This window comes from Pristiophorus japonicus, chromosome 11 (genome assembly GCF_044704955.1).
Source record: "Pristiophorus japonicus isolate sPriJap1 chromosome 11, sPriJap1.hap1, whole genome shotgun sequence".
In the NCBI taxonomy this organism is placed as follows: domain Eukaryota; kingdom Metazoa; phylum Chordata; class Chondrichthyes; family Pristiophoridae; genus Pristiophorus; species Pristiophorus japonicus.
This window is the reverse complement of record NC_091987.1, coordinates 2,864,390-2,878,195: the sequence shown is the minus strand read 5'-3', so window position 1 is coordinate 2,878,195 and position 13,806 is coordinate 2,864,390. Positions and strand designations below refer to the sequence as shown.

At 46.9% G+C, this 13,806-nt stretch overlaps 1 protein-coding gene across 1 annotated transcript in view; it reads left to right on the top strand.

The window, feature by feature from the left end:
• Positions 1-13,806, top strand: part of LOC139276474 (transmembrane protease serine 3-like) — a 68,365-nt gene that overhangs the window by 19,123 nt on the left and 35,436 nt on the right. The window contains exons 6-7 of the mRNA XM_070894515.1: positions 3,274-3,443; positions 12,184-12,279. Of these exons, the coding sequence (XP_070750616.1) occupies positions 3,274-3,443; positions 12,184-12,279 (266 nt within the window). The remainder of the gene's footprint in view (positions 1-3,273; positions 3,444-12,183; positions 12,280-13,806) is intronic.

Sequence of the window (13,806 nt, the reverse complement as noted above, 5' to 3'; positions counted from 1 at the left end):
AAATCATCCCATTAACGGATGAGACTAAGTCACATTTACCGTGCAAATCCAGCAATTTCTTGGCACTCAGTGAATGTCACGGGGAGGTTGAGGGGGAGATCCGATTTTCATGAGGCTAACGGCAGAGAGGCAAATTGTGGCGATTCACAACTCACGGCGTGTCTCTTTCTCGTCAAAGAGTGCTGTGTTTTTTTTTACACACTAGTAACCGTGGGTGTCATGAGCTAGCCATTATCTGCCCAACAATTGTCAGACCTTTGACTTTAATGACCTCAGACCTGAACTATAGCTCTCACTTTCTATCGTGCATTCCTACTCTACCTGCTGATCCTCCATTTATCTGTCCCCTTCAGATAGTCACGCACTCTCTCTATCTCAAATATTTATCTCATTTTTTTGATTTCTTTCATTATTGCCTCTTTTTGGCTTACGTTCTGTTATTTAACCTGCTGTGTAGTTAAGCACTGTACAGTCATTCTTTTGCTGTAATGTATGCTCACACGTTTGTAGAGCTGTTACGAGAGGTGGGCACTGGAGGTGTGTCATCACCCCCGGCAACCACATTTTAATTTGATTTAAGTTTACGGTCAGAAGTTTAATTTGTTTCATTTGTCGATTTTAGTGCCCTTTTAATGGGCTCAAGTTTCGGCTTGAGTTAGTCATATTTTTTTGGAGCAATTAGCTTAGTATGGAGTATCTTAGAAATTGCAATTCTCGGCATTTAGTTTGCTCCAATTCTAGTGAGTTAGAACAGTTTTTTTTTCAAAAGGGGGCATTACCAGCCACTTACGCCTGTTTTGAAAGTTTAGGCAGCGAAAACTTACTCCAAACTAACTTAGAATGGAGTAAGTGCAGATTTTTGTATGCTCACAAAAACCTTGTCTACACTTAAAAATCAGGCGTAGGGTACGAGAGATGGGGGGTGGGCAGGGAGGGAAGTTTACAAACACTTAACACTTCAGTTTTACAAATAAAGAGCCATCATCAATAATAAATGATAAATAAATCAATAAATCAACCAATAAATCAATCAAAAAATTAAAACAAAAAATAATAAAAAATCAATAAATAAATAAAAAATTAAGTTTCTACTCACCTACTGCAACACCGGGAGCCCTCCAACAGCGTGCTGGGACACCCCCCCTCCCCGCCCAAGTGTCTGTCTCTCTCTGTCTGTCAGTGTCTCTGTGTTTCTGACAGTGAGGAGTGGGGGGAGGAGGGACGAGGGAGGAGGAAGAGGGGGTGAGGATGCGGAGGAGGGAGAGAGAGAGGGAAGGGCTGAACGGGAGGGGGGGAGGGAGGCTGAACGGGAGGGAGGGGGGGTGAGGATGAACGGGAGGGACGGGGGTGGGAAGAGGCTGAATGGGGGGAAAAGGGGAGGCTAAAAGGGAGGGGGTGGGAGGCTGAGCATGGGAGCGGAGAGGGGAGGCTGAACTGCAGAGCATCGGGCTGCAAGAAGCTTCTGCACATGCGCGCACACTCTAGCACGCATGTGCAGAGGTCCCGACACTGTTTTCAGCGCCGGGACCTGGCTCCACCCCCTCCCTCACCCCTTGTGCTGTGCCATGCCAAGCACGTCCTGAGAGCGGGGAGAATCACAAGGTAAGTTTTTGACGCCCTTTTTATTCCCGAAAGTCTGCGCACCTTATGGAGGTGCGCCGTTTTTACAGAGGGCAGAAACTTGGGCCCCATAAGGGGGGGCACTTGATTTATAGTTTCAACTTAAAATAGTTGTAGAGCTGTTGCATTGTGAGTGGTTCAGCCAGTCACGTGATGGTCGCAAGACTTAATAAAACCCCAGTCAGTACATGTTAATACCCAAATAGTCCTTAATAGCAATGTGTTGAGGCCAATTCACTAAATATATTCAAAAAGGAGTTAGATGAAGTCCTTACTACTAGGGGGATCAAGGGGTATGGCGAGAAAGCAGGAATGGGGTACTGAAGTTGAATGTTCAGCCATGAACTCATTGAATGGCGGTGCAGGCTAGAAGGGCCGAATGGCCTACTCCTGCATCTATTTTCTATGTTTCTATGTTTCTATGTTTCTATGAATTCTTAAGCAAAGAACCCATGAAGCAAATCCATTACAGGGTCCTTTGTGCGGTTCCTTTTTAAATGCTGTGTGGCTGTAATATCTTCCAGTTCTGAGGAAGGGTCTGTACCCAAAACAGCAATGTTTCTCTCTCTGCAGACCCTGCCTGACCTGCTGAGTGTTTCCAGCATTTCTTGTCTTGGTTTTACATTCACAAAATCCACAGTATTTGGCTTCCAGCTGAGGCCTGTTCTCGCCTCAGTCTAACACCTCCCCAAGGGAAGGGCCAGGACTGACTCTTCAGTTGCCAAGTTTCCCGAGGCCTGGGAAACCCGGCCGCCTGGGGTTAAACATAGAATGGCTGTTAAAATGAAGGCAGGCAGCCCCCATTATAATATTTAAATTATCAACCCGCTACCCGCACGCAGATTGGTCTGATAAAACTGGAAGTGGACGGGTTCGGTTCCTGTTCCAGATATTTTGCATTTTAACCTCTGGCACGACCCCGACCCACCCGTTTTGGGGGCGGTTAAGATTCGTCCCCTGTGGAACAAATTCTGCAATCCCACGCTCGCTGTGCGTGCAACTTTCTGCTCGGGAGAGGAAGGGGAGGTCGGGCCATGGCATTAGTCTCTTTAAATTTAAACTTAGATTTAAACATCTGCATCTCCCTGACAACGGAGGCAGCTCGAGCCTGGAGCTAATACAGGTCCTGTCAAGGGGAAAAAATGAGAAATAAAAAGTAACAAAATTATGACATCACAATGATGGAGGGCGGTGATTGGTTCTTCCATATTAATTGAATCACTGGACAGGGAATGAATCTTAAAGAAAGCTAATAACTGATTTAATTTGATTCAATTGCTGATTTTCTAATTTTAATTTAATTTATAATTATGGTATATATTAATTTTGTTTAATTATAATTAATCATTATTATACCGATTTTACTATTGTGTACTCCTTATTGTATTGCAATGTAATTTGAATTTCTTTTTTAAACATTTTTTTACGCTTGTGTCTATCTGCATGCGCATTTTCACTGCTGCTTTGGACCCAAGCCTTTACTCTCTTTTTACACGTCCTTCTCCCGCTTTTTCTCTTTGGTCAATATCTAACGTGTTGTAAAATTGTTGTGAAGCGCCTTGGAATGTTTCACTATGTTAATGGCACTATATAAATAAAAGTTATTATTATAAAGTTTATAATCTAATTCAGTTCTGACCCTTCTGGCCTCAGGTTTATATTCCTCTCCTCGTGGAAAGTGTATGTTGGCATTGTTGAGCAACCTCTGACTGAAAATTCATTCTACATTGTGGAGAAGATCATATACCACAGGAAATACAAAGGAAAGAACTACGATTACGATATTGCGCTCATAAAACTGTACAGGCCGCTGGCGTTTAATGGTAACTCTACCTCCCATTTTGCTCTTGAAACCTCACAAAAATATCCTTAACTTTGTTTTCTTTTTGGACTGTTTTTGAAAATGAAATACAATAGCAATTGTGTTATGGGACATGTTAGCAAGCTGGCCTTTCACATTCATAGAAACATAGAAACATAGAAAATAGGTGCAGGAGTAGGCCATTCGGCCCTTCGAGCCTGCACCGCCATTCAATGAGTTCATGGCTGAACATGCAACTTCAGTACCCCATTCCTGCTTTCTCACCATACCCCTTGATCCCCCTAGTAGTAAGGACTTCATCTAACTCCTTTTTGAATATATTTAGTGAATTGGCCTCAACAACTTTTTGTGGTAGAGAATTCCACAGGTTCACCACTCTCTGGGTGAAGAAATTCCTCCTCATCTCGGTCCTAAATGGCTTCCCCCTTATCCTTAGACTGTGTCCCCTGGTTCTGGACTTCCCCAACATTGGGAACATTCTTCCTGCATCTAACCTGTCTAACCCCGTCAGAATTTTAAACGTTTCTATGAGGTCCCCTCTCATTCTTCTGAACTCCAGTGAATACAAGCCCAGTTGATCCAGTCTTTCTTGATAGGTCAGTCCCGCCATCCCGGGAATCAGTCTGGTGAACCTTCGCTGCATTCCCTCAATAGCAAGAATGTCCTTCCTCAGGTTAGGAGACCAAAACTGTACACAATACTCCAGGTGTGGCCTCACCAAGGCCCTGTACAATTGTAGCAACACCTCCCTGCCCTTGTACTCAAATCCCCTCGATATGAAGGCCAACATGCCATTTGCTTTCTTAACCGCCTGCTGTACCTGCATGCCAACCTTCAATGACTGATGTACCATGACACCCAGGTCTCTTTGCACCTGCCCTTTTCCTAATCTGTCACCATTCAGATAATAGTCTGTCTCTCTGTTTTTACCACCAAAGTGGATAACCTCACATTTATCCACATTATACTTCATCTGCCATGCATTTGCCCACTCACCTAACCTATCCAAGTCGCTCTGCAGCCTCATAGAATCCTCCTTGCAGCTCACACTGCCACCCAACTTAGTGTCATCCGCAAATTTGGAGATACTACATTTAATCCCCTCGTCTAAATCATTAATGTACAGTGTAAACAGCTGGGGCCCCAGCACAGAACCTTGCGGTACCCCACTAGTCACTGCCTGCCATTCTGAAAAGTCCCCATTTACTCCTACTCTTTGCTTCCTGTCTGACAACCAGTTCTCAATCCATGTCAGCACACTACCCCCAATCCCATGTGTTTTAACTTTGCACATTAATCTCTTGTGTGGGATCTTGTCGAAAGCCTTCTGAAAGTCCAAATATACCACATCAACTGGTTCTCCCTTGTCCACTCTACTGGAAACATCCTCAAAAAATTCCAGAAGATTTGTCAGGCATGATTTCCCTTTCACAAATCCATGCTGACTTGGACCTATCATATTACCTCTTTCCAAATGCACTGCTATGACACCCTTAATAATTGATTCCATCATTTTACCCACTACCGATGTCAGGCTGACCGGTCGATAATTCCCTGTTTTCTCTCTCCCTCCTTTTTTAAAAAGTGGGGTTACATTGGCTACCCTCCACTCCATAGGAACTGATCCAGAGTCAATGGAATGTTGGAAAATGACTGTCAATGCATCCACTATTTCCAAGGCCACCTCCTTAAGTACTCTGGGATGCAGTCCATCAGGCCCTGGGGATTTATCGGCCTTCAATCCCATCAATTTCCCCAACACAATTTCCCGACTAATAAGGATTTCCCTCAGTTCCTCCTCCTTACTAGACCCTCCGACCCCTTTTATATCCGGAAGGTTGTTTGTGTCCTCCTCAGTGAATACCGAACCAAAGTACTTGTTCAATTGGTCCGCCATTTCTTTGTTCCCCGTTATGACTTCCCCTGATTCTGACTGCAGGGGACCTACGTTTGTCTTTACTAACCTTTTTCTCTTTACATATCTATAGAAACTTTTGCAATCCGTCTTAATGTTCCCTGCAAGCTTCTTCTCGTACTCCATTTTCCCTGCCCTAATCAAACCCTTTGTCCTCCTCTGCTGAGTTCTAAATTTCTCCCAGTCCCCGGGTTCTCTGCTATTTCTGGCCAATTTGTATGCCACTTCCTTGGCTTTAATGCTATCCCTGATTTCCCTTGATAGCCACGGTTGAGCCACCTTCCCTTTTTTATTTTTACGACAGACAGGAATGTACAATTGTTGTAGTTCATCCATGCGGTCTCTAAATGTCTGCCATTGCCCATCTACAGTCAACCCCTTCAGTATCATTCGCCAATCTATCCTAGCCAATTCACGCCTCATACCTTCAAAGTTACCCTTTTTTAAGTTCTGGACCATGGTCTCTGAATTAACTGTTTCATTCTCCATCCTAATGCAGAATTCCACCATATTATGGTCACTCTTCCCCAAGGGGCCTCGCACAACGAGATTGCTAATTAATCCTCTCTCATTACACAACACCCAGTCTAAGATGGCCTCCCCCCTAGTTGGATCCTCGACATATTGGTCTAAAAAACCATCCCTTATGCACTCCAGGAAATCCTCCTCTACCGTATTGCTTCCAGTTTGGTTAACCCAATCTATGTGCATATTAAAGTCACCCATTATAACTGCTGCACCTTTATTGCACGCACCCCTAATTTCATGTTTGATGCCCTCCCCAACATCACTACTACTGTTTGGAGGTCTGTACACAACTCCCACTAACGTTTTTTTCCTTTGGTATTCTGCAGCTCTACCCATATAGATTCCACATCATCCAAGCTAATGTCCTTCCGAACTATTGCCTTAATTTGCTCCTTAACCAGCAATGCTACCCCACCTCCTTTTCCTTTTATTCTATCTTTCCTGAATGTTGAAATCCCCTGGATGTTGAGTTCCCAGCCCTGATCATCCTGGAGCCACGTCTCCGTAATCCCAATCACATCATATTTGTTAACATCTATTTGCACAGTTAATTCATCCACTTTATTGCGGATACTCCTTGCATTAAGACACAAAGCCTTCAGGCTTGTTCTTTTAACACCCTTTGTCCTTTTAGAATTTTGCTGTACAGTGGCTCTTTTTGTTCTTTGCCTTGGGTTTCTCTGCCCTCCACTTTTCCTCATCTCCTTTCTGTCTTTTGCTTTTGCCTCCTTTTTGTTTCCCTCTGTCTCCCTGCATTGGTTCCCATCCCCCTGCCATATCAGTTTAAATCCTCCCCAACAGCACTAGCAAACACTCCCCCTAGGACATTGGTTCCGGTCCTGCCCAGGTGCAGACCGTCCGGTTTGTACTGGTCCCACCTCCCCCAGAACCGGTTCCAATGCCCCAGGAATTTGAATCCCTCCCTGTTGCACCACTGCTCAAGCCACGTATTCATCTGCACTATCCTGCGATTCCTACTCTGACTATCACGTGGCACTGGTAGCAATCCCGAGATTACTACTTTAAGGTCCTACTTTTTAATTTAGCTCCTAGCTCCTTAAATTCGTTTCGTAGGACCTCATCCCTTTTTTTACCTATGTCATTGGTACCAATGTGCACCACGACAACTGGCTGTTCTCCCTCCCTTTTTAGAATGTCCTGCACCCGCTCCGAGACATCCTTGACCCTTGCACCAGGGAGGCAACATACCATCCTGGAGTCTCGGTTGCGGCCGCAGAAACGCCTATCTATTCCCCTCACCATTGAATCCCCTATCACTATTGCTCTCCCACTCTTTTTCCTGCCCTCCTGTGCAGCAGAGCCAGCCATGGTGCCATGAACTTGGCTGCTGCTGCCCTCCCCTGATGAGTCATCCCCCTCAACAGTACCCAAAGCAGTGTATCTGTTTTGCAGGGGGATGACCACAGGGGACTCCTGCACTACCTTCCTTGCACTGCTCTTCCTGTTGGTCTTCCATTCCCTATCTGGCTGTGGATCCTTTCCCTGCGGTACGACCAACTCGCTACACGTGATACTCACGTCATTCTCAGCATCGTGGATGCTCCAGAGTGAATCCACCCTCAGCTCCAACTCCGCAACGCGGTCTGTCAGGAGCTGGAGGCGGATACACTTCCCGCACACGTAATCGTCAGGGACACCGGAAGTGTCCCTGAGTTCCCACATGGTACAGGAGGAGCATAACACCCGACCGAGCTCTCCTGCCATGACTTAACCCTTATATACACTTAAATTGGCAACAACAATGTTAAAAGTTACTCACTGATATAGAAGAGAAAAAAGAAAAACTACTCACCAATCACCAGCCAATCACTTACCCTCACTTATTCCTGACCTGGGTCAAGATTTAGTCCAGACTGACGGAGCGAAGGTGTCTACTCTCTGCCAGATTATATTGATACCAGCGAGCCTGGACCCATAGTACAGAAGCTATTCATAATTAGGGTCACAGTCTGAGGATAAGGGGTAAGCCATTTCGGACCGAGATGAGGAGAAACTTCTTCACCCAGAGAGTGGTGAACCTGTGGAATTCTCTACCACAGAGAGTTGTTGAGGCCAATTCACTAAATATATTCAAAAAGAAGTTAGGTATAGTCCTTACTACTCGGGGGATCAAGGGGTATGGCGAGAAAGCAGGAATGGGGTACTGAAGTTGCATGTTCAGCCATGAACTCATTGAATGGCAGTGCAGGATCGAAGGACCGAATGGCCTACTCCACCTATTTTCTATGTTTCTATGTTAATTAGACAGCAATTGGCCTGTGGACATTCAGTTGGCAGATGGAGTATAATGTGGCGAAATCTGAGGTTATTCACTTTAGTAGGAAGATTAGAAAAACAGAATATTTTTCAATGGTGAGAAACTATTAAATGTGGGTGTTCAGAGAGATTTGGGTGACCTCGTACAGGAAACACAGAAAGATAGCATGTCGGTACAGCAAGCAATAAGGAAGGCAAATGGCATATTGTCCTTTATTGCAAGCTGGAGTATAAGAGTAAGGAATTCTTGCTACAATTGCACAGAGCCTGGGTGAGACCAGACCTGGAATACTGTGCACAGTTTTGGTCTCCTTATCTGAGAAAGGACATACATGCCTTAGAGGTGGTGCAACAAAGGTTCACTCGATTGATCCTTGGGATGAGAGGGTTGTCCTATGAGGAGAGATTGAGTAGATTGGGCCTACACTCTCTGGAGTTTAGAAGAATGAGGGGTGATCTCATTGAAACATATAAGATACTGAGGGGGATTGACAGGGTAGATGCTGAGAGGTTGTTTCCCCCGGGCTGGAGATTCTAGAACTAGGGGGCACAGTCTCAAGATAAGGGGTCGGCCATTTAAGACCGAGACGAGGAGAAATTTCTTCATTTCGAATTCTTTGCCCGAGAGAGCTATGGATGGTGAGTCATTGAGTATATTCAAGGCCGCACCTCTCGGCTAACCTGGCATGCCTTGATGACCCCGAGACGCAGAGTGCCCACAGCGCTTGGTCTGCCCTCCAGGCCTCCATAACCAGTGTCTGCGAAGAGACGCTCGGTCACTCAACCAGGAAACTCCAGACTGGTTTGATGAAAACGATCAGGAGATCCAAGAGCTAATAGATCATAAGCGCAGGGTAATTCTGAGCCTTAAACAACAACCCAACTTGGGAGCAGCAAAGCAGCATTACAGGCAGCTCAAGGCTGAGGTCCAACAAAAAACCCGGGACCTAAAGAACAGGTGGTGGACAGAGAAAGCACGGGAGATACAGCAGCTGGCTGACAGTCATGATGTGCGAAGATTCTTCATCGCAATCAAGGCCACCTACGGTCCAAACTCCCAAAGCCCCACCCCACTGCTGGCCAAGAATGGAGAAACACTCATCAAGGACACCGAGGCAGTCAGGGCCCACTGGAAGGAGCACTTTGAAGATCTCCTCAATCGAGACTCTGCCTTTGACCCGAGTGTTCTCGACTCGATCCCGCAGCATGTTACCTGCCACCACCTCAGTGAGACCCCAACACTGCACGAGGTAGAAAAAGCCATAAGACAGCTAAACAACAAGGCTACGGGTGTGAACGGAATCCCTGCTGAGGCACTGAAGTATGGCGGAGGGGCACTGTTGGGGCGAATACATGACCTCATCTCTCTCATCTGAGGGAGGAGAGTATGCCGCGAGATCTCAGAGATGCAGTGATCGTGACCATCTTTAAAAAAGGGGACAAGTCCGACTGTGGCAACTACAGAGGAATCTCCCTGCTATCAGCCCCTGGGAAAGTTGTCGCTAGAGTTCTCCTCAACCCTCTTCTCTCTGTGGCCGAGGAGCTCCTCCCGGAGTCACTGCGGATTTTATCCCCTACGGGGCAAAACGGACATGATCTTTGCAGCGCGACAGCTGCAGGAAAAATGCAGGGAGCAGCGCCAGCCCTTATACATGGCCGCCTTCGATCTGACAAAGGCCTTTGACACTGTCAACCGCGAGGGTCTATGGAGCGTCTTCCTCTGTTTTGGATGCCCCCAAAAGTTCGTCACCATCCTCTGCCTGCTCCACGACAATATGCAGGCCGTGATCCTTACCAACGGATCCATTACAGACCCAATCCACGTCCGGACTGAGGTCAAGCAGGGCTGTGTCATCGCCCCAACCCTCTTCTCAATCTTCCTCGCTGTCATGCTCCACCTCACAGTCAACAAGTGGAACTAAACGACAGAACCAGTGGGAACCTGTTCAACCTTCACTGTCTCCAGGCCAGGTCCAAGACCACCCCAACCTCTGTCGTCGAGCTACAGTACGCGGGCGATGCCTGCGTCTGTGCACATACTGACGCTGACCTCCGGGGCATAGTCTGTGTATTTGCTGAGGCGTACGAAAGCATGGGCCTTGTGCTAAACATCCGTAAGGCAAAGGTCCTTCACCAGCCTATTCTCGCCGCACAGGGTTGCCCCCCAGTCATCAAGATCCACGGCACGGCCCTGGACAACGTGGACCACTTCCCTTATCTCGGGAGCCTCCTATCAACAAGAGCAGGCATTGTCGACGAGATCCAACACCGCCTCCAGTGCAGCTTTCGGCTGCCTGAAGAAAAGAGTGTTTGAAGACGGGGCCCTCAAAACTGCCATCAAGCTCATGGTCTACAGGACTGTAGTAATACCCGCCCTCCTGTATGGCTCAGAAACATGGACCATGTACAGCAGACACCTCAAGTCGCTGGAGAAATACCACCAATGATGTCTCCGCAAGATCCTACAAATCCCCTGGGAGGACAGACGCACCAACGTCCTCGACCAGGCCAACATCCCCAGCATTGAAGCACTGACCACACTTGATCAGCCCTGCTGGGCAGACCACATAGTTCGCATTCCAGACACGAGACTCCCAAAGCAAGCACTCCATTCAGAACTTCTTCACGGCAAACGAGCCAAAGGTGGACAGTGGAAACATTTCAAGGACACCCTCAAAGCCTCCCTGATAAAGTGCAACATCCCCACCAACACCTGGGGGTCCCTGGCCAAAGACCGCCCTAAGTGGAGGAAGTGCACCTCGAGTCTCATCGCCTAGAGCATGCAGAAATCAAGCGCAGGCAGCGGAAAGAACATGCGGCAAAACAGTCCCACCCACCCTTTCCCTCAACAACTATCTTCCCACCTGTGATAAAGACTGTGGCTCTCATATTGGACTGTACAGCCACCTATAACCTCATTTTTAGAGTGGAAGCAAGTCTTCCTTGATTCTGAGGGATTGCCTTTGATGATTCAAGGCCGAGATATAGATTTTTGTACTCTAAGGGAATCAAGGGATATGGAGATCAGGCAGGAAAGTGGAACTGAGGTCGAAGATCAGCCATGATCTTATTAAATGGCAGAGCAGGTTCGGTGGGTGGGGGGTGGGGGGGGGGGGGTCATATGACCCACTCCTGCACCTAATTCTTATGTTTTTATGCTGTCACTACCACTCAGAGTGGCTACACAAAAGACTAATGTTGCAAATGTGCATCTCACAATAAGAGTAAGACTCTTCTGAGAGTAAGACTTTATCAATCTTGGCTGTCCCAACTCAGCTAAATCTAGGCTCCCTCAGGGTTTGGAGGATTTCTGATGTGGGAGATGAAAATCTCACTCAAATAGGCATTCTTTGTCCAAGGATGGGTTTTGATGCAGACAGAGTAGAGGGAGCTTTATCTGAATCCGGCCCTGATCTGTCTGACATGCAAGTGCACTGTGGGTGAAAATATTGTTCCATTCTCTGCGACGGGCATCACACAGCCGGCCAGGAGCTCCCAGAGAGACTTCGGCAAGATTCAGAGCACCTTCTGGTGCCCAGTGGGGTCAGGAGAAGATTGGGAGCAGATCACCTGGTATTTCAGCGAGGCGTGGTGGAGGAAGGCCGAGAATGGGCTCCTGGTCCGGCAAGTTTAAGGTTCTCTTCCTTGTTTTCAAATCCCTCCATGGACTCATCCCTCCCTATCTCTGTAACCTCCTCTCCAACCCTAGAACCAACCCGAGATCTCTGCGCTCCTCCAATTCTGGCCTCTTGCACATACCCAATGCCCATCGCTCCACCATTGGTGGCCATGTCTTCAGCTGTCTAGGCCCTAATCTCTGGAATGGAGAAAGAGAAAGTACTTCATCCACTCTCTCTCTAACCCCCATTGCCACATCCACTCCCCCAAAAAAGAGCTCATTAACTCAAGGGAATCAAAGGCTTGTTTATCAACCTGTGCTATTTTAGGATTTTGTTTAGAAATTCTAGTTTTGAAAAGTACTTCCAGGGAATGATGTCCAGTTTTTTTTTGCAAAACACAGATTGGATTCAGCCCATCTGCCTTCCCAATTCGGGGCAGGACTTCGCAGAAGGTAAAACCTGCTGGATCTCGGGATGGGGTCTGACCGATGAAGGAGGTAAAGAGAGTTTTAGGAATAATTACGTGATCTCAACCAACTGGCACAGTACAACTCGGCTCAATAGTGCTGGGCCATGGAGATGCAAGGTTACCCAGGGGCCCTGCTCCTGATTGTGTAACGACCATTGTTGAGAAATGCATACGGTGGAGGCTTTAGATGAAGCCAAAATCTATCTCCAGGGTCAAATGAGCTGCTGACACTCGCATGCAAAGAATGGCCACTTGGGTGATGTGCCAGAGGGCTGCCCTACCCAAGGAATAGGCCATTCAGCCCCTCGAGCCAGAGCCAGCGCCTTCGAAAGGGGAGGAGTGAAGTTTGAAAGAGGGAAAGTAGGTAACATCCTGCTGGGGGATGGCACAGTGCTACAGTGCATTAATACACAACCATGTGGGGGATGGCGGGTGTGCCTTGTGATTTCCCCATATGCAATAAGTCAGATTTAGTAACAGGCAGGAGAAAATCAGTCAGGGTTGCTGCTCCTGATCCCGATCCATGCTACAAACATATGGGCATTGGGTTAGTGAAACTTGGCGATGATGTTATTCACTGTGTAGTAGTCCACCAGCCCTTACCGTCCAGGCTCACATATAAACAGTGAGCGAGGCTTCAGAGAGTTGACTGTTCACCCACAGAACTGTAGCACAGCAAGGGCTCAATGGGGTGATTTTGACTTTGGGCCAAAGTGTATCAATATCGGATCAATAAAGTCAATGAAGAGCGACGTATAACGGGGACCTGAAATGTTATCACCCAAAGTCAAATACCCCCAATGTCTACATGAGAGGAGAGGAGGGGAAAGGGAGAACTTAGGAAGGAAGGAAAAGTAGTCAGTTTCGAACGGGTGTGAATAAACTAGGCGCTAATAAATTATGTAACATTACCAAAAACTCTGCAACCAGGGGTATGGACTCGGGCTCAGGAGTGGGAAGGTCAACGGACAATTGAGATTGAATAGCTTCACACACACGGTAGTGAATGTTTGGAAATGTAAGAGGGAGCTGGATGGTTTTTTGGGGGCAAGAGATAGTGTGTGATTATTTGTTGGAACTTTGGGACCAGCTAGATCAACTGTGAAGGGTTATGGGGAGCGGGCAGGGAAGTGGAGCTCAGCCCAAGATCAGATCAGCCATAATCTTATTAAATGGCGGAGCAGGCTTGAGGGGCTTATGGCCTACTCCTGTTTCTATTTCTTATGTTCTTATGTTATGTAATGAGCTTTTCCAATCCTGTGCATCGCTTTGTAAATTAAAAATAATAGCTCAGATTTTGTTGGAGTGTGGCATCTCACACCGTGCCCCGCGAGTTAGACATTTTCCCTCACCCTTCAGCTCGAAAAACATTTGCCCTGTAAGTTGCTGGAAGTGCAAACTGATAACGGCACACCAAGGGCAACAGGACATCGGGACCTTGGTAAAGGACGGGCCCAAGAATCGATCTTTGTAATCAAGTATTGCGAAAGAAACAGAGGAACGGCAGAGAAAAAAATAGGGTGAATTAGAGTCGAAGCGAAAGAGAAAAAAAAGA